Source organism: Nerophis lumbriciformis, linkage group LG20 (assembly GCF_033978685.3).
Source record: "Nerophis lumbriciformis linkage group LG20, RoL_Nlum_v2.1, whole genome shotgun sequence".
In the NCBI taxonomy this organism is placed as follows: Eukaryota; Metazoa; Chordata; class Actinopteri; order Syngnathiformes; family Syngnathidae; genus Nerophis; species Nerophis lumbriciformis.
Window position 1 is genome coordinate 8207501 of NC_084567.2, and position 22128 is coordinate 8229628.

At 41.1% G+C, this 22128-nt stretch overlaps 2 protein-coding genes across 2 annotated transcripts in view; both read left to right on the forward strand.

The window, feature by feature from the left end:
- Positions 1 to 4698, forward strand: part of LOC140679607 (uncharacterized) — a 27648-nt gene extending 22950 nt beyond the window's left edge. Inside the window, exon 3 of the mRNA XM_072915275.1 lies at positions 2543 to 4698. Coding sequence (XP_072771376.1) covers positions 2543 to 4062 — 1520 coding nt within the window. The 3' untranslated portion in view covers positions 4063 to 4698. The remainder of the gene's footprint in view (positions 1 to 2542) is intronic.
- A 5469-nt stretch (positions 4699 to 10167) lies between these two features.
- Positions 10168 to 21452, forward strand: LOC133619272 (uncharacterized). Its single transcript, XM_061980221.1, has 3 exons — positions 10168 to 10790; positions 15202 to 15456; positions 19641 to 21452. The coding sequence occupies exons 1-3, from the start codon at positions 10376 to 10378 to the stop codon at positions 20873 to 20875; spliced, it is 1905 nt and encodes a 634-aa protein (XP_061836205.1). The 5' UTR covers positions 10168 to 10375; the 3' UTR covers positions 20876 to 21452.
- The last annotated feature ends 676 nt before the right edge of the window (positions 21453 to 22128 follow it).

The following is a 22128-nucleotide window of genomic DNA, read 5'->3' on the forward strand; positions in this document are numbered from 1 at the left end:
TTCTCGAATGCTAAAACATAGTAGATGCGGGAAATATCGCTCAAAGGAAGACATGAAACTGCTACAGGAAAATACCAAAAAAAGAGAAAAAGCCACCAAAATAGGAGCGCAAGACAAGAACCAAAAAACTACACAGGAAAACAGCAAAAAATGGTGTGATGTGACAGTACACCTACTTTGAGACAAGAGCTATATTGATACATAGTTGGTTATGGTTTGAAGTCATATCCAACAATTGCGACAACGACTTTTTATTGTCAACTGAGTTTCGTTTTTTTAATGATTTCTGCTGGTGGTGTGCCTTCGGATATTTTCAACGCAAAAAATGTGCCTTGGCTCAAAAAAGGTTGAAAAACACTGTATAAGGGGATGTGCTTTAATTGCAAAATAATAAATAAATAAAAAAGACATACTGTGGTGATTAGACCCAACACAATTTAAGAAAAAGGAGAATTTAAAAAATAACAGCACATTGAAATAATTATTTGGGGACCAAATACATTTCAAATCCTAACCTGTGGGTACCAGGGACTCACAACGTCATTGTTTGGTTAGAAAATCATTTGCGATATATTGCAATATTGATGCAATACTGCTAGTTTGTAGTATCCTAATGTTCATTGAAACTGATTTTATATATATATAATGGGATTCTACAAACCCCGTTTCCATATGAGTTGGGAAATTGTGTTAGATGTAAATATAAACGGAATACAATGACTTGCAAATAATTTTCAACCCATATTCAGTTGAATATGCTACAAAGACAACATATTTGATGTTCAAACTGATACCATTTTTTTTTTTTTGCAAATAATCATTAACTTTAAAATGTGATGCCAACAACACGTGACAAAGAAGTTGGGAAAGGTGGCAATAAATACTGATAAAGTTGAGGAATGCTCATCAAACACTTATTTGGAACATCCCACAGGTGAACAGGCTAATTGGGAACAGGTGGGTGCCATGATTGGGTATAAAAGTAGATGCCATGAAATGCTCAGTCATTCAGAAACAAGGATGGGGCGAGGGTCACCACTTTGTCAACAAATGTGTGAGCAAGTTGTTGAACAGTTTAAGAAAAACCTTTCTCAACCAGCTATTGCAAGGAATTTAGGGATTTCACCATCCACGGTCCGTAATATCATCAAAGGGTTCAGAGAATCTGGAGAAATCACTGCACGTAAGCAGCTAAGCCCGTGACCTTCGATCCCTCAGGCTGTACTGCATCAACAAGCGACATCAGTGTGTAAAGGATATCACCACATGGGCTCAGGAACACTTCAGAAACCCACTGTCAGTAACTACAGTTGGTCGCTACATCTGAAAGTGCAAGTTAAAACTCTCCTATGCAAGCCGAAAACCGTTTATCAACAACACCCAGAAACGCCGCCGGCTTCGCTGGGTCCGAGCTCATCTAAGATGGACTGATACAAAGTGGAAAAGTGTTCTGTGGTCTGACGAGTCCACATTTCAAATTGTTTTTGGAAACTGTGGACGTCGTGTCCTCCGGAACAAAGAGGAAAAGAACCATCCGGATTGGTATAGGCGCAAAGTGTAAAAGCCAGCATCTGTGATGGTATGGGGGTGTATTAGTGCCCAAGACATGGGTAACTTACACATCTGTGAAGGCGCCATTAATGCTGGAAGGTACACACAGGTTTTGGAGCAACATATGTTGCCATCCAAGCAATGTTACCATGGACACCCCTGCTTATTTCAGCAAGATAATGCCAAGCCACGTGTTACATCAACGTGGCTTCATAGTAAAAGAGTGCTGGTACTAGACTGGCCTGCCTGTAGTCCAGACCTGTCTCCCATTGAAAATGTGTGGTGCATTATGAAGCCTAAAATACCACAACGGAGACACCCGGACTGTTGAACAACTTAAGCTGTACATCAAGCAAGAATGGGAAAGAATTCCACCTGAGAAGCTTCAAAAATGTGTCTCCTCAGTTCCCAAACGTTTACTGAGTGTTGTTAAAAGGAAAGGCCATGTAACACAGTGGTGAACATGCCCTTTCCCATCTACTTTGGCACGTGTTGCAGCCATGACATTCTAAGTTAATTATTATTTGCAAAAAAAAAATAAAGTTTATGAGTTTGAACATCAAATATCTTGTCTTTGTAGTGCATTCAATTGAATATGGGTTGAAAAGGATTTGCAAATCATTGTATTCGATGAGGTGGCGACTTGTCCAGGGTGTACCCCGCCTTCCGCCCGATTGTAGCTGAGATAGGCTCCAGCGCCCCCCGCGACCCCAAAGGGAATAAGCGGTAGAAAATGGATGGATGGATGTATTCCGTTTATATTTACATCTAAAACAATTTCCCAACTCATATGGAAACGGGGTTTGTAGCTCCACTTGTTTGAGTCTAAGCCAAGTCATGTAAACATTGATCCATCATTCTGGCAAGGCACTAAATGAATGGCCATGAAACACTACACACACATACAGTACATAGAAGAAAGTGGGTAGCGAGTTCAAGGAGAAACATCCCATGGATCATGTCTGAGATAAAGTGTGTTTGTGTCTTGCAGACGTCCAGCAGCTGATTGGTCATCCAGAAGAACTTCCTCCTCAGTCAGGGGGGAGCTCCACTTTGAAGCAGGAGACTCCACAGCCACCCCACATTAAAAAGGAAGAGGAGGAACTCTGGATCACTCAGGAGGGAGAGTGTCTTCTAGGACCGCAGGAGGCTGATCTCACCAAGTTGCTACTGACTGTTGTCTCTGTGAAGACTGAAGAAGATGAAGAGAAACCACAAGTAGACAACCTCTTAGCTCCACTATCAGATAGTGAGAGTGAAGACGGGGTTGAAGTAACTTTGAGCAGCGATACAGACTGTGAAGGTGATATGAGGACACACACAGACAACAAACACCCCGAAAGCGCTAAAAAGAATACTGGTAAATCATGTTTGAGCTGCTCAGTTTGTGCTAAAAGTTTTACAAAACGGTATAATTTGACTCAACACATGAGAACTCACACAGGCAAAAAACAATTTAATTGTTCAGTTAACAACAAACATTTTGAATGCAGTAAGAATGGTTTGAGCTGCTCAGTTTGTGCTAAAAGCTTTAGCAAAAAGAGCCATTTGACGGATCACATGAGAACACACACAGGAGAAAAACCATACAATTGTTCTGTTTGCGGTAAAAACTTTACCCAACAGAGCAGTTTGACGCAACACATGAGGACGCACACGGGAGAAAAACCATTTGATTGTTCAGTTTGCGATAAAAACTTTACCAGCAAGAGCAGTTTGAATGAACACATGAGAAGACACACAGGAGAAACACCATTTTCCTGTTCGGTTTGTTGTAAACGCTTTACTAAAAACATTAGGTTGACGGAACACATGAGAACACACACAGGAGAAAGAAAATTTTGTTGTTTAGTTTGTGGTAAAAGCTTTATCAAAAATAGCGCTTTGACTCAACACATAATGATACACACCGGACAAAAAACATGTATTTGTTCAGTTTGTGGTAAAGGCTTTTCTCAAAAAAGCAATTTAACTAAGCACATGAGAACACACACAGGAGAGAAAACATTTAGTTGTTCAGTTTGTGGTAAAAACTTCTCTCAAAAGGACACTTTAACTCGGCACATGACAACACACACAGGCGAAAAAAACTGTATTTGTTCAGTTTGTGGAAAAAGCTTTGTTACCAGATCTGGTTTGACCAAACATGAAAAGAAACACACTGGACAAAACCCATTTCGTTGTTTCGTTTGTGATAAAAGCTTTTCTCAAAAGATCAGATTGACTGTCCACAGCAGAACGCACACAGGAGAAAAACCTTTTCGGTGTTCAATTTGCGGTAACAGTTTTTCTCAAAAGGGCAGTTTGATTCGACACACGGCAACACACACCGGGCAAAAACGCTTTAATTGCTTAGTTTGTGGTAAAAGCTTTTATGAAAAGAAGAGCTTTGCTCAACACACGAGAACACACACCGGAGAAAAGCCATTCGATTGTTTGGTTTGTGGTAAAAGCTTTTTTACCAGACCAGGTTTGACTAAACATGTAAAAAAACACACTGGAGGAAAATGATTTAATTGTTTAGTTTGTGGTATTTTATCCACCCAAACCCAGGACCCCCTCAAAATATGTTCACTGCTTCTTTCACAAATATCCAATGTCTTCCTCCAAATTGTGATTGTCTGGAGCACAATCGTACCTCCTCACGACCCCATGTCTTCTGTGGATCGGAAACTTTTCCTATTTACGACCCCTGTTCCTTAGAAACAGCTGTTGCCATGTAATCAGGGAAAGTCCAAATAAAAGAGGAGGCGTACAATCTTTCGCCAGAGCGTGATGGAGACTGTACAAGAGTACAGCCCAGACGCGCTCTCCTCAATTGAGCCTAATTTAATTCTGTCTCTGTTTAATTCCTTGCTTCTTGTCTTGTTTAATATATGTCATCAGTGTTTGAACCTGACAGGGCATGTATGCGATATTTTCATTATGTTTAATTTGACTTCTTTCTAGGAATACGCTTGCTTGTTTGTCCACGAGTTCTCAAGCACAGTGACATTTTTAAACCAAGATTTATTAGAAAAAAATAACATAAATGAATAATAAAACACAACATAATTTGAGTGTTTAAATGTTTATTTTCTTCCATTTTAAGGAATGACTTTGATATATGTGACATCAATGTTTATTTCAATCTTTCATGATTGATTGATTGCCATTTTGAAAGATGATGTTTGCTTTTGTGTATGATGTTTTTTTATAACATTGTTATTGAAATAAAGATGAAGTTGGAAAAAAAAGTGTTCATATTTATCGCTCAGTTTTAAGAGACCACAGCTCGTAGGTTCAATGTGCACAATTAAATATCTTAGTTGCTCAGACAGTAATGTGTTAATTTAAATTTGTAATTATGTTATGTTTGTAACGGGGAAAGACGTTAATGTGTCTTATATTCATGTTTGTATTTAAGATAGATCGCGATCAGCACGATAACTGATAGCTAGCGATTGAATTAGTTGTTTTAGCAAAGTGTGGTTATTAAACAAGGATTTTCATTTGAAACGTTTTTTCTTACTGTTGGGAGTTTTCAAGTATTCTGTGGATTTTATTGTCATACCGGCACACATCTTGTACCACAAGAACAATAAGATATACAAAACCATCACAGATGCTGGCTTTTGAACTTTGCGCCTATAATAATCCGGATGCTTCTTTTCCTCTTTGGTCCCGGAGGACACGACGTCCACAGTTTCCAAAAACAATTTGAAATGTGGACTCGTCAGACCACAGAACACTTTTCCACTTTGCATCAGTCCATCTTAGATGAGCTCAAGCCCGGAGAAGCCGGCGGCGTTTTCTGGGTGTTGTTGATAAATGACTTTGGCTTTGCATAGTAGAGTTTTAACTTGCACATACAGATGTGGCGACCAACTGTAGTTACTGACAGTGGTTTTCTGAAGTGTTCCTGAGCCCATGTGGTGATATCCTTTACACACCGATGTCGCTTTTTGATGCGGTACCGCCTGAGGGATCGAAAGTCACGGGCATTCAATGTTACGTGCAGTGATTTCTCCATATTCTCTGACTCTTTTGATGATAATACGGACCGTAGATGGTGAAATCCCTAAATTCCTTGCAATAGCTGGTTGAGAAATGTTGTTCTTAAACTGTTCGACAATTTGCTCACGCATTTGTTCACAAAGTGGTGACCCTCGCCCCATCCTTGTTTGTGAATGACTGAGCATTTCATGGAATCTGCTTTTATACCCAATCATGGCACCCACCTGTTCCCAATTAGCCTGTTCACCTGTGGGATGTTCCAAATAACTGTTTGATGAGCATTCCTCAACGTTGTCAGTCTTTTTTGCCCCTTGTGCCAGCTTTTCTGCCAGTGTCGTGTCTCCAGGCGAGGTCCCTGGATAGATGAACTCCAAGATACCTGAAGCTGGAGATCACTTCCACAGCTGCTCCTCCGATGTTCAGAAGGGAATGGAGTGTCTGACCTTCCTGAAGTCCACCACCATCTCTTTGGTCTTTTTTTCATTGAGCAAAGGTTGTTGCTTTTGCACCAGTCCACCAGATGTTCGACCTCCTCTCTGTACTCGGACTCATTGTTGTCTGTGATTCGTCCGCTTACTGCTGTGTCTTCTCAAACTTCACATTATGACAGCTGGGGTCACAGTTCACAGTTTCAAAATTTAAGTTGGTCCGATTTTATTTTGTGCCTTTCTTGTTTGTTCTCCGCCATTGTGCACGCCTTTTGTTTGCTTCGTTTTTTTTTTGTAGTTTGTTAGTGTTTTAATAAATCATGTACTTACATTCACGCCTTGCCCGCGCCAACTTTCCTTTGCATTCCGGGAAAACAAACTCCAAGGTCCACGTATTGACACCCAGATTTCCCTCGCCCGGACGCGGGTCACCGGGGCCCCCCTCTGGAGCCAGGATGGATGGATGGATGGATGCATGCTATAAATGTACTTTTTTCTGTCAAAATGGAAAGATTGTAAGTACTTTATTGATGCATATTATTTCCAGGCGTTGGCGGGCCATATAAAATGATGTGACGGGCCAGGTCTGGCCCCCAGGCCTTGAGTTTGAATTGAATTATTTATTTCAAACCTGCACAGTACAACAACACACATTTTTTTTTTTTTTTTACATTTTGGCAGAGACATTTATGCAAGGCTTGAAAAGGGGTTGGTTGAAGCAAATGCTTATAATATCCCAACCCCTCTCACTCATTCCACATTTAACATTAACAATATGATACAAGAACAATACTATACAAACAAACACAAGAAAAGCTCCTGTACACTAACAATACAATAGTACCACTGTTACTATGAGACAAGACAAGACAAGACAAAACACATACACACACACACACACACATACACACACACGCACACACATACACACACACACACACACACACACACACACACACACAGGCCCAAACACTCTCTGATCATACACATTTGAAACGTGTGTTGTATATTATCTATCCATACATTCAGGAACGATGTGGAAGTTATTTAAAACATTTTAAGTGGAGTTGTCGGTTATTTGACGTTACCAGTAGATACTTTTGCGAACCGTTGTTTTGAAACAGATGGAAAAATACCTTTGTTTTGGCCCTGTGATGATTGATTGATTGATTGATTGAAACTTTTATTATTAGATTGCACAGTACAGTACATATTCCGTACAATTGACCACTAAATGGTAACACCCCAATAAGTTTTTCAACTTGTTTAAGTCGGGGTCCACTTAAATAGATTCATGATACAGATATATACTATCATCATAATACAGTCATCACACAAGATAATCATCAGAGTATATAAATTGAATTATTTACATTAATTACAATCCGGGGTGTAGGATGTGGAGGGGGAGGGGGGGGGGGGGTTAAGTTTGGTTGGTATCAACACTTCAGTCATCAACAATTGCATCATCAGAGAAATTGACATTGGAACAGTGTAGATCTGACTTGGTAGGATATGTACAGCAAGTAGTGGACACAGAGAGAGAGATCAGAAATTATAAGAAAAAGTGACTACATTTGATTGTTTACATTTGATTATTTACAATCCAAAGAGGTATGATGAGGAAGGGAGGGTGTTAGTTTAGGGTTGAAGTTGCCTGGAGGTGTTCTTTTAGTGCAGTTTTGAAGGAGGATAGAGATGCCCTTTCTTTTACACCTGTTGGGAGTGCATTCCATATTGATGTGGCATAGAAAGAGAATGAGTTAAGACCTTTGTTAGATCGGAATCTGGGTTTAACGTGGTTAGTGGAGCTCCCCCTGGTGTTGTGGTTATGGCGGTCATTTACGTTATGGAAGTAGTTTGACATGTACTTCGGTATCAGGGAGGTGTAGCGGATTTTATAGACTAGGCTCAGTGCAAGTTGTTTTACTCTGTCCTCCACCCTGAGCCAGCCCACTTTGGAGAAGTGGGTAGGAGTGAGGTGTGATCTGGGGTGGAGGTCTACAAGTAATCTGACCAGCTTGTTCTGGGATGTTTGGAGTTTAGATTTGAGGGTTTTGGAGGTGCTAGGGTACCAGGAGGTGCATGCGTAATCGAAAAAGGATTGAATGAGAGTTCCCACCAGAATCTTCATGGTGCTTTTGTTGACTAGAGAGGAGATTCTGTAGAGAAATCTCGTTCGTTGGTTGACCTTTTTGATTACCTTGGTTGCCATTTTATCACAGGAAAGATTAGCCTCTAGAATGGAACCTAGGTAGGTGACAGTGACATGCATTGACATGTGGAAAGTTTAAGTGAGGGCTTTAGTTGATACAACACTCCCGTCAGGGGGTGCATTCTACGGCGGGGGTGCATTAATCCAGCACAACAGCGGCGCATGGACTTCATTTATAAGTAAAGGTAAGACCATAATAACGTTTTTTTTATTAAATGTGCTTTTTTTGTGTGCTACAGTTTGTATGTGTAAAGTTCAAGTTAAGTTAAAGTACCAATGATTGTCACACACACACTAGGTGTAATGAAATGTGTCCTCTGCATTCGACCCATCCCTTGATCACCCACTGGGAGGTGAGGGGAGCAGTGGGCAGCAGCGGCGCCGCACCCGGGAATAATTTTTGGTGATTTAACCCCCAATTCCAACCCTTGATGCTGAGTGCCAAGCAGGGAAGAATGCTGGTATGAGCTTTTAAACATAACCCGTTAACTGCTGCCAATCAAATGGTGAATAAGATACTCTTTAGGGTTCATATGTTTGTAAATCTGACTGTGATGAAGTCAGTGCCTCACCAGCCATCAACCTCACCGCACGTCACTGGTAGGTGACCTCATCCTTCCCGGCGATAACAATGTCACCCACTTTTATAGTGAGGTGGCAACTTGTCATACTTGCCAACCTTGAGACCTCCGATTTCGGGAGGTGGGGCGTGGGGGCGTGGTTGGGGGTGGGGTGGGGCGTGGTTGGGGGCGTGGTTAAGAGGGGAGGAGTATATTGACAGCTAGAATTCACCAAGTCAAGTATTTCATACATATGAAATATATATATATATATATATATATATATATATATATATATATATATATATATATATATATATGTATATATATATACATATATATATAGATATATAGATATCTACATCCTGAAAATATGCAAACAAAACTGTGTTTAGATAATTGATACTTCAAACTTGCATAAATAAATCTTAAGGAATATAACATAACTTGGCTTCTGAGAGTTTCAAAATGTAATGAATAAAATGCTAAAGTTGTTGATAAACAAGCAAATATTTTAATAATTAAATATGGTCATTTTAAATGAATTATTATGATAATTTAGAATAAATTATTTCCAATATGTTTATTTTAATGTATAATTCTATGGCTGGATGTAATAAGGAGTCAGAAAAAATACAAATAAAAATACAATTAATTTTGATGTTTTTAGCAAAATATAGTAAACATGTATTTATTTTTAATTTTTTATTAATAAATATATTTATTTTTAGTTAAGGTAAACATAATAATACAATGTATCTCTAGTCTGGATGATTTAGTTCTTGTCACCCTGTTGTCCTCCCGTCATGAAAAAAGGCTGTCCTCACTCAGGTCCGCATGGAGCTGGAGGGGGCGTGGCTTCCAGCTCCGGCCGAAAATCGGGAGATTTAAAAAAAAATTAAAAATACAATTAATTTTGATGTTTTTAGCAAAATATAGTAAACATGTATTTATTTTTATTTTTTATTAATAAATATATTTATTTTTAGGTAAGATAAACATAATAATACAATTCATCTCTAGTCTGGATGATTTAGTTCTTGTCACCCTGTTGTCCTCCCGTCATGAAAAAAGGCTGTCCGCATGGAGCTGGAGGGGGCGTGGCTTCCAGCTCCGGCTGAAAATCGGGAGATTTTCGGGAGAATATTTGTCCCGGGAGGTTTTCGGGAGATGCGCTGATTTTCGGGAGTCTCCCGGAAAATTCGGGGGGGTTGGCAAGTATGCAACTTGTCCAGGGTGTACACTGCCTTCCGCCCGAATGCAGCTGAGATAGGCTCCAGCGACCCCCCCTGCGACCCCAGAAAGGGACAAGCGGTAGAAAATGGATGGATGGATGGGCCTTTGTTTTGAAAAAACAAAAACTGCTGCGAAGTCGGGAACGGAAGTTGCTGATTCTGGCGCATGCGCAAACGTACTTGCGACGGCGAAAAGATCAAGATGGCGGACTGAGTGGTTGTTGCGTTTCAGAGAAGTTTCGAATTTACGCTCTTTTAGCTATTTAGATTCAAGTCAAACATAGCGACACATACCTCAGGATTCGTCTTTTCTGAGGCCCACCAAACGTAAGTTGGAACGATGGAGTGTTATCTGAAGTGAAGAACGTAGACGACTACTGCTATGCTAAGATGGCGACGTCCGGTAAAAGAGAACATGATAGAGAATCAGAAACTTCCAGAAAACCACCAACGGAGATAAAGATGAGAACTGCAGATAAAGATGAGCGACTGGGTTTTTCCAACAATGCAATTTTGGAGGCCACCGTAAGCTCTGAAAAGAGCGTTGAGGAGAAATTAGCCGACTCTGTTGAAGAATGTAAAGAAAGAGCCGCCATGATTGTTAGCTTGAAGAAGGCAGTGGAGTTAAAATCAGAGGAGATGAAAGAATTCAGAAGTCAAATGAAGAAAGTAGAAGAGCAAAACAAGCGCTTGTGTAAAGAAATTAATGATTTGAAAGAAGAGGTGTTGGGGAAGAGTAAAAGATGTGCAGTGTGTGAAGAGAAGACTGGACCACATGTCTACATCAACCTGCAGAGGATTGGAGGTAGGGCTGGGCGATATGGCCTTTTTTTAATATCTCGATGTTTTTGGGCCATGTCCCGATACACGATATATATCTCGATATTTTGCCTTAGCCTTCAATGAACACTTGATGCATATAACCACAGCAGTATGATGATTCTATGTGTCTACATTAAAACATTCTTCTTCATACTGCATTAATATATGCTACTTTTAAAGGGGAACATTATCACCAGACCTATGTAAGCGTCAATATATACCTTGATGTTGCAGAAAAAAGACCATATATTTTTTTAGCCGATTTCCGAACTCTAAATGGGTGAATTTTGGCGTATTAAACGCCTTTCTATTATTCGCTCTTGGAGCGATGACGTTGTGACGGGAAGCAATCTGCCATTTTCTCAAACACCGAGTCAAATCAGCTCTGTTATTTTCCATTTTTTCGACTGTTTTCCGTACCTTGGAGACATCATGCCTCGTCGGTGTGTTGTCGGAGGGTGTAACAACACGAACAGGGACGGATTCAAGTTGCACCAGTGGCCCAAAGATGCGAAAGTGGCAAGAAATTGGACGTTTGTTCCGCACACTTTACCGACGAAAGCTATGCTACGACAGAGATGGCATAGAAGAATATCGACCCGAGCTTCCCTGGCCTGCTGGCATCAACTCCAAAACTGGACAGATCAGCTTTCAGGAAAAGAGAGCGGATGAGGGTATGTCTACAGAATATATTAATTGATGAAAACTGGGCTGTCTGCACTATCAAAGTGCATGTTGTTGCCAAATGTATTTCATATGCTGTAAACCTAGTTCATAGTTGTTAGTTTCCTTTAATGCCAAACAAACACATACCAATCGTTGGTTAGAAGGCGATCGCCCAATTCGTCCTCGCTTTCTCACGTGTCGCTGGCTGTCGTGTCGTTTTCGTCGGTTTCGCTTGCATACGGTTCAAACCGATATGGCTCAATAGCTTCAGTTTCTTCTTCAATTTCGTTTTCGCTACCTGCCTCCACACTACAACCATCCGTTTCAATACATGCGTAATCTGTTGAATCGCTTAAGCCGCTGAAATCCGAGTCTGAATCCGAGCTAATGTCGCTATTCCTTGCTGTTCTATCCGCCATGTTTGTTTGTGTTGGCATCACTATGTGACGTCACAGGAAAATGGACGGGTGTATATAACGATGGTTAAAATCAGGCACTTTGAAGCTTTTTTTTAGGGATATTGCGTGATGGGTAAAATTTTGAAAAAAACTTCGAAAAATAAAATAAGCCACTGGGAACTGATTTTTAATGGTTTTAACCCTTCTGAAATTGTGATAATGTTCCCCTTTAAACTTTCATGCAGAGAGGGAAATCACAACTAAGTCAATTTAGCAAAAGTGTATTTATTAAACAGTTATTAAACAGTGGCACAAACATTCATGTCGTTTCAAAACAGAAAGTGCAAGATTGTCAGAGACATTTTAAAACAGGCTATGAGTGCACTTTTGTGAATGTCACTAAGATGACATATCAAAACAGCACTAAATTAAAGTGCACTTTTTGTACAGAACGCCACTACAATAGTTTAAAACAAATAAAGGGCACTTTTGTGCATGATGTTGTGGTGGCACATTTCTGTCCTAAGTTTACCTCTCACCTGAATGCATTAGGAGGGACATGACATGGCAGGGCAGGTGGCCCTGGGGTGATGTTTGGACATTGTACAGTTACATAAGTTGTTGTTATGCTGGAATCTGACCATCAGGGAGCGTATAAATAACAAGAGAGGACCAAGCCTGTTGTGCGCTCTTTCTTAATTCCTTCACGAGGGTGCACCATCTAACGTCTCCGGAGACACTGTCTGTAATCATGACAACCCAATCCAACTTTGTACCATCTGCTTATGAGTGAATAAACGCTTGTAACAAATTCTCTTTTGTTCCTGTTTAAGATTTGGACATTTTCTACTACAATGTCACACAAGATATTTCAATAACTGTCAAATAAAAATGAGCTGCATAATAGGAAATCAAATAGTGTATGTCCTTCGCTATGTGGTAGGTTCCTGAGGACGTTATCTCCTTCTGTTGTTGACTATTTTTTTCATACGGTGTTGATCTGGAAATGGTTGCTTGGGCATTTTGTTGGTGTGGCACCGAACAGAGATGTTGACATGCAGAGTTTCAAGTACTCCTTATTCTCTAGCACAGGGGTCACCAACGCGGTGCCCGTGGGCACCAGGTAGCCCGTAAGGACCAGATGAGTAGCCCGCTGGCCTGTTCTAAAAATAGCTCAAATAGCAGCACTTACCAGTGAGCTGCCTCTATTTTTTTAAATTTTATTTATTTACTAGCAAGCTGGTCTCGCTTTGCTCGACATTTTTGATTCTAAGAGAGACAAAACTCAAATAGAATTTGAAAATACAAGAAAATATTTTAAAGACTTGGTCTTCACTAACTGACAAAGAAACAGATAACAGATTTGGTGTCCAGCTCAAAGTGTGACATGATTTATTAAAAAATTTGAGAGTTGACTTTTGTATTTTACATGAGTTATTATTTGTACAAACATGGTGCAAAGTAATTCATGATTTCTTAAAAAATGTTAGTTGCCAGCTAGTTAAAGGGGAACATTATCACAATTTCAGAAGGGTTAAAACCATTAAAAATCAGTTCCCAGTGGCTTATTTTATTTTTCAAAGTTTTTTTCAAAATTTTACCCATCACGCAATATCTCTAAAAAAGCTTCAAAGTGCCTGATTTTAACCATCGTTATATACACCCGTCCATTTTCCTGTGACGTCACATAGTGAAGCCAATACAAACAAACATGGCGCATGCAACAGCAAGCTATAGCGACATTAGCTCGGATTCAGACTCGGATTTCAGCGGCGTAAGTGATTCAACAGATTACGCATGTATTGAAACGGATGGTTGTAGTGTAGAGGCAGGTAGCGAAAACGAAATTGAAGAAGAAACTGAAGCTATTGAGCCATATCGGTTTGAACCGTATGCAAGCGAAACCGACGAAAACGACACGACAGCCAGCGACACGGGAGAAAGCGAGGACGAATTCGGCGATCGCCTTCTAACCAACGATTGGTATGTGTTTGTTTGGCATTAAAGGAAACTAACAACTATGAACTAGGTTTACAGCATATGAAATACATTTGGCAACAACATGCACTTTGAGAGTGCAGACAGCCCATTTTTCATCAATTAATATGTTCTGTAGACATACCCTCATCCGCGCTCTTTTCCTGAAAGCTGATCTGTCCAGTTTTGGAGTTGATGTCAGCAGGCCAGGGAAGATAGGGTCGATAGGGGGTTTAGCTCGCTCGTCTGCGGGAACAAACTGCCGCCATTGCTTGCCGTGCTACCGAGGTCCTTTGTCCCTGAATTGCTCACACACTCCGGCAGATTCAATGGAGGTCCGGCGGCAGATTTCTTTGACTTTATCGTTGGAAATGCATCTGCTTTGAGTGTCGCAGGATATCCACACATTCTTGCCATCTCTGTCGTAGCATAGCTTTCGTCGGTAAAGTGTACGGAACAAACGTCCAATTTTTTGCCACTTTCGCATCTTTGGGCCACTGGTGCAACTTGAATCCGTCCCTGTTCGTGTTGTTACACCCTCAGACAATACACCGACAAGGCATGATGTCTCCGAGGTACGGAAAACAGTCGAAAAAACGGAAAATAACAGAGCTGATTTGACTCGGTGTTTGAGAAAATGGCGGATTGCTTCCCGAGAGCGAATAATAGAAAGGCGTTTAATTCGCCAAAATTCACCCATTTAGAGTTCGGAAATCGGTTAAAAATATATATGGTCTTTTTTCTGCAACATCAAGGTATATATTGACGCTTACATAGGTCTGGTGATAATGTTCCCCTTTAAACATGACTATGAAGAAAGAAATAACTCTTAAACATATATACATTCTCCACAGTGGTTATTTTGCAGAGAAACTAGAATATAAGACATGTTTTCAGTTATTTCACCTTTTTTTGTTAAGTACATAACTCCACATGTGTTCATTCATGGTTTTGATTCCTTCAGTGACAATCTACAATGTAAATAGTCATGACAATAAAGAATATGCATTGAATGAGAAGGCGTGTCTAAACTTTTGGCCTGTACTGTATTAAATGTTAACATTTTTATATCAAATGTAACCTTCCCCGGTGGCAATCCCCTCAGATATCAAGGCATAAAGGAAAGGAAATGTCAATACAAGCATGAAAACAATGCTAGCTCTGTGACATTTTCAAATGTGGTCCTCTGCTCAAATATTATACTAAACAAAGCATTGTCGCTGTACGGTCAAAATTGGGACAAGGAAGACGTTTTCATAATATTTGATCGAGGTTGAAGCGAAGATATTGGTACATATCGAGAGCGGCGCGTCATGGATCATGCCTGAACCAAAGTGTGTTTGTTTCCTGCAGACATCCAGCAGCTGATTGGTTGTCCGGACGAACTTCCCCCTCAGTCGCCCGGGGGGAGCTCCATTTTGAAGGAGGAGGTTCCACAGCCACCCCACGTTAAAGAGGAAGAGGAGGCACGAATCACTCAGGAGGGAGCGTGTGTTCTAGGACCGCAGGAGGATGATCTCACCAAGTTGCCACTGACTGTTGTCTCTGTGAAGACTGAAGATGATGAAGAGAAACCACAACGAAACAACCTCTTAACGCCACTCTCAGGTAGGGAGGCTGAAGAACCTTTTAGAAGTGTTACAGACTGTGAAGGGCTCATAAGGGCTCTCACTGACAACAAACACTCTGAATTCCCTAAAAAGAAGAAAGGTAATATAGTGTTTGTGCCAAAAGCTTTACTAAAAACATCATTTTGACTCAACACATGAGAACACACACCAGGAGGCAAAATATTCAATTGCTTAGTTTATGGTAAATTCTTTGGGCCTGATTTATTGGCGTGTACTGAACAGGTGCAAACTTGATTGCACACGCAACGCTGCTCTACTAACGTGTGCATGGTGGACTTATGTCTGTTAAGTGAGCAGCATAAGGAGCGCAATGCAATTTACGTCTGTGTCTTCATCAAAAGGCAAAATATACGCTGATCATCAAAACGCCCACGATACTGGGAGGAGAAAATGCAAATATACAGTACAGGCCAAAAGTTTGGACACACCTTCTCCTCATTCAATGCATATTCTTTATTTTCATGACTATTTACATTGTAGATTGTCACTGAAGGCATCACAACTATGAATGAACACATGTGGAGTTATGTACTTAAAGGCCTACTGAAATGACATTTTTTTAATTTAAACGGGGATAGCAGATCCATTCTATGTGTCATACTTGATCATTTCGCGATATTGCCATATTTTTGCTGAAAGGATTTAGTAGAGAACAACGACGATAAAGTTCACAACTTTTGGTCGCTGATAAAAAAAAGCCTTGCCTGTACCGGAAGTAGCGTGACGTCACAAGTTGAAAGTCTCCTCACATTTCCCCATTGTTTACACCAGCAGCGAGAGCGATTGGGACCGAGAAAGCGACGATTACCCCATTAATTTGAGCCAGGATGAAAGATTCGTGGATGAGGAACGTGAGAGTGCAGTGCAGGACGTATCTTTTTTCGCTCTGACCGTAACTTAGGCACAAGGGCTCGTTGGATTCCACACTCTCTCCTTTTTCTATTGTGGATCACGGATTTGTATTTTAAACCACCTCGGATACTATATCCTCTTGAAAATGAGAGTCGAGAACGCGAAATGGACATTCACAGCGACTTTTATCTCCACGACAATACATCGGTGAAGCACTTTAGCTACGGAGCTAACGTGATAGCATCGGGCTTAACTGCAGATAGAAACAAAAGAAATAAACCCCTGACTGGAAGGATAGACAGAATATCAACAATACTATTATCGTATTTTCCGCACTATAAGCCGCACCTAAAAACCACAAATTTTCACAAAAGCTGACAGTGCGGCTTATAACCCGGTGCGCCTTATATATGGATTAATATAAATATTTATTTTCATAAAGTTTCGGTCTCGCAACTACGGTAAACAGCCGCCATCTTTTTTCCCCGTAGAAGAGGAAGCGCTTCTTCTTCTATGGTAAGCAACTGCCAAGGTAAGCACCCGCCCCCAGATGAAAGAGGAAGCGCCCCCGTAGAAGAAGAAGAAGCGCGCGGGTATTACGTTTCATTTCCTTTGTGTGTTCCATGTTGATATACGACTCCATGCGCGCCCACATCACAGATGGTGTCAAAAAACAAGTGAAGCACACAAATACAACACTCGCCGTCATTCCGGGTGGATTAACCAAAGAACTCCAACCGCTCGATATTGGTGTCAACAGGGCATTTAAAGCACGACCGCGAACGGCGTGGGAACAATGGATGACCGAAGGCGAACACACCTTCACTAAGACAGGGAGACAGCGCCGGACGACATACGCCAACATCTGCCAGTGGATCGTAAATGCCTGGGCGGATATTTCGGTCACAACTGTGGTCCGAGCTTTCCGGAAGGCAATGACTTCGACGAGACGGAGCCGGCCATTTTGGATCCCGTATTCGCCCAACTTTTTAATTCGGACACCGAAGGAGAAGAATTCGAGGGATTTATGAATGAAGAATAACTTCAGAAAGTGAGCGTTATGTTTATTTTGTGTGTTGTGACATTAACGTTCGAGCAACATTAAGTTATTGATGTTATTGCTCTGCACTATTTTGAATTTTACTATGTTTGTGATTGCACATTTGCACATTACCGTACATTTTGGGAGTGAACAGAGTTGTTAGAACGCTGGTTTTTAATATATTATTAAAGTTTGACTGACCTATCTGACTGTTTTTTTGACATTCCCTTTAGCGCAGTTAGATGCGGCTTATAACACGGGGCGGCTTATAGGTGGACAAAGTTTTGAAATATGCAGTTCATTGAAGGCGCGGCTTATAACCCAGGGCGGCTTATGGTGCGGAAAATACGGTAAACCCTGGACCTGTAACCACACGGTTAATGCTTTCCAGCCTGGCGAAGCTTAACAATGCTGTTGCTAACGACGCCATTGAAGCTAACTTAGCTACGGACCTCGACAGAGCTATGATAAAACATTAGCTCTCCACCTACGCCAACCCTCATCTGCTCATCAACACCGAAGTTCACCTGCGTTCCAGCGATCGACGGAGCGACGAAGGACTTCACCCGATCATCGATGCGGTCGGCGGCTAGCGTCGGATAGCGCGTCTGCTATCCAAGTCAAAGTCCTCCTGGTTGTGTTGCTGTAGCCAGACGCTAATACACCGATCACATCTACAGCTTTCTTCTTTGCAGTCTCCATTGTTCATTAAACAAATTGCAAAAGATTCACCAACACAGATGTCCAGAATACTGTGGAATTTTGCGATGAAAACTGAGCTTTTTGTATTGGATACAATGGCGTCCCAATACTTCCGTTTCAACCATCGACGTCACGCGCATACGTCATCATACCTAGACGTTTTCAACCGGAAGTTTCGCAGGAAATTTAAAATTGCACTTTAGTTAGCTAACCCGGCCGTATTGGCATGTGTTGCAATGTTAAGATTTCATCATTGATATATAAACTATCAGACGGCATGGTTGGTAGTAGTGGCTTTCAGTAGGCCTTTAAGAACATAGCAAAAACGCCACAGGTAGGTAGGAGCACGCATATCAATCAATCAATCAATGTTTATTTATATAGCCCTAAATCACAAGTGTCTCAAAGGGCTGCACAAGCCACAACGACATCCTCGGTACAAAGCCCACATAAGGGCAAGGAAAAACTCACCCCAGTGGGACGTCGATGTGAATGACTATGAGAAACCTTGGAGAGGACCGCATATGTGGGTAACCCCCCCCCCCCCCCCCCCCTCTAGGGGAGACCGAAAGCAATGGATGTCGAGTGGGTCTGACATAATATTGTGGGAGTCCAGTCCATAGTGGATCCAACATAATAGTAAGAGTCCAGTCCATAGTGGGGCCAGCAGGACACCATCCCGAGCGGAGACGGGTCAGCAGCGCAGAGATGTCCCCAGCCAATGCACAGGCGAGCGGTCCACCCCGGGTCCCGACTCTGGACAGCCAGCACTTCATCCATGGCCACCGGACCTGTGCCCACCCCCCCTCCACAAGGGATAGAGGGGAGCAGAGGAGAGAAGAAAAGAAACGGCAGATCAACTGGTCTAACAGGGGGGCTATTTAAAGGCTAGAGTATACAAATGAGTTTTAAGATGGGACTTAAATGCTTCTACTGAGGTAGCATCTCTAATTGTTACCGGGAGGGCATTCCATAGTACTGGAGCCCGAATAGAAAACGCTCTATAGCCCGCAGACTTTTTTTGGGCTCTGGGAATCACTAATAAGCCGGAGTTCTTTGAACGCAGATTTCTTGCCGGGACATATGGTACAATACAATCGACAAGATAAGACGGAGCTAGACCGTGTAGTATTTTACACGTAAGTAGTAAAACCTTAAAGTCACATCTTAAGTGCACAGGAAGCCAGTGCAGGTGAGCCAGTATAGGCGTAATATGATCAAACTTAAATATGGATATGTAGTAAATGATCGAGTGTTATATTATACGCAACACGGCCACTAATAGTACACACTTTTTTGTTGTTTGCACGTGCTGTTTAGCGTGTGGTATTTGGATTTTCATCTCCATCGAAACCGATGTTTTCTATTTTCTGTGATTCTCGCTTCACTTTTCCGAGTCTAAGCCAAATCAAGTAAATATCGATCCTTCATTCAAGGCCCTACATGATTGTCTATGAAACACTACACACACATAAAGTACATAGAAGAAAGTGTGTGGCAAATTCAAGGAGAATCATCTCATGGATCATGTCTGAGTTAAAGTTTGTGTTGTTTGTGTCCTGCAGACGTCCAGCAGCTGATTGGTCATCCAGAAGAACTTCCCCCTCAGACAGGAGGGAGCCCCACTTTGAAGCAGGAGACTCCACAACCACCCCACATTAAAAAGGAAGAGGAGGAACTCTGGATCGCTCAGGAGAGAGAGTGTCTTCTAGGACCACAAGAGGCTGATCTCACCAAGTTGCCTCTGACTGTTGTCTCTGTGAAGACTGAAGATGATGAAGAGAAACCACAAGCAGACAACCTCTTGGCTCCACTATCACATAGTGAGGCTCAAGATGAGATTGAAGTAACTTTGAGCAGCGATACAGACTGTGAAGGTGATATGAGGACTCACGCTGACAACAAGCACTCCGAATGCTCTAAAATGAAGACAGTTAAAAAAGGTTTTCGCTGCTCAGTTTGTGCTAAAAGCTTTACTGAAAAGAGCAATTTGACTCGACACATGAGAACACACGCAGGGAAAAAAACATTTAACTGTTCGTTTTGTAGTAAAGGCTTCACTCAACAGAGCATTTTGACTGCACACTTGAGAGCACACAAAGGAGATAAGATATTTATCTATTCAGTTAACAACAAAAACTGTAAATGCTCAGTTTGTTCTAAAAGCTTTAATAATAAGTACAGTTTGAATCGACACATGAGAACGCACACAGGGGAAAGACCATTTTCTTGTGCAGTTTGCGGTAAAAGCTTTTCTCTAAACAAGCATTTGACTGAACACATGAGAACGCACACAGGAGAAAAACCATTTAGTTGCTCAGTTTGCGGGGAACGCTTTTCGCAAACGAGCAATTTGTCCACACACATGAGAACTCACACAGGAGAAAAACCGTACACTTGTTCTGTTTGTGGTAAAACCTTTTCTCTGAAGGGTAATATGACTCAACACATAAGAAGACACACAGGAGAAAAAAATGTTCATTGTTCAGTCTGTTGTAAAAGCTTCACGACAAATTGCTATTTGATCCGACACATGAAAACCCACACTGCACAAAAAGCATTTGGTAGCAGCGAAAGCCATTCCCAAACGAGCCATGTGACACAAGACCTGCGAAAACGCACAGGAGCAAAAACATTTAACTGTATAGTTTGTGGTCAAAGCTTTACTAAACTCATCAATTTCATTCAGCACATGAGAAAATACACTGGAGAAAAAATATTTAATTGTCCAGTTTGTGGTAAAAGATTCCATCATAATTCAGAGGCAGACAGACACATAAGAACACACACGGGGGAATAACACATCAGCTGTTTAGTTTGTGGCGACTTCCACCCAAACCCAGGAACTCCTCACGGCTTCTTTTACAAATAGCAGATCATTTTGTATAAACCGAGATTATCCATCTATTTTCTTCTGCTTGTCCCTCTCAGGGTCTCGGTGTCTTCTGTCTATCTAAAACTTCCCTGAAAAGTCAGATGGATGACACTTGTAGTTCTTGGTTACTACTCCTTCAGACGTGACAGAACGGATTATTCTAGCTGGGGAGGAATTGTAGTCTTCTTCGGTGGTGCTTTTACCTGCCTGAAACCACGTCGCCTGGTGGTCATGTTTTGTGTCTACAGACCACCATAAGAGGATGACTCGGTGTATAATATCTGAGAACATAGACACTATCCAAGAACTCCACCCAAAGTCTGAAATGATTGTTCTTAGAGATCTGATCACCTTGACACTATCCAAGAACTCCACCCAAAGTCTGAAATGATTGTTCTTAGGGATCTGATCACCTTGTTGCTGTTTCGAAGGGCGTGTTGTTGCCGTATGGTGTTTGTGTTGTGTATGGTGGTGTTTTGTTTCGCTTTGTTATTGAAATAAAGATGAAGTTTTAAATAAGTGTTCATATTTGTCACTCTACGAGAGCACAGCCTGTAGGTTCAATGTAGGGCTGCAACTAACAACTAATTTGCTAATCGATTAATCTGTCGATTGTTACTTTGATTAATAATCGGATAAAAGAGACAAACTACATTTCTATCCTTTCCAGTATTTTTATTGGAGAAAAAAAACAGCATACTGGCCCATACTTATTTCGATTATTGTTTCTCAGCTGTTTGTAAATGTTGCAGTTTATAAATAAAGGTTTATTTAAAAAAAAAAAAAAAAAAAGCCTCTGGCATGCGCATAGCATAGATCAGACGAATCGATGACTAAATTAATCGCCAACTATTTTTATAATCGATTTTAATCGATTAGTTGTTGCGTTCACAATCATTAGGAGAGACAAGAACAGTTTATTATTTTTTTGTTTTTCTTTAGGATTCTAAAGTTGATTAAAAAACCACTTGCAGCTTGTAAAAGCTGATTTTCAAGGACTTTCAAGGCAAAGCTGATTCTCAAGGATTTTCAAGCCAAAAGCTTTTTTTCAAGGTAAAAGCTGATTTTCAAGGCCTTTCAAGGTAAAAGCTGATTTCCAAGGATTTTCAACGATTTCCATGGATTTCCAACAAAAACTGATCTTCAAGGTGAAAACAAATTTTCAAGGACATTCAAGG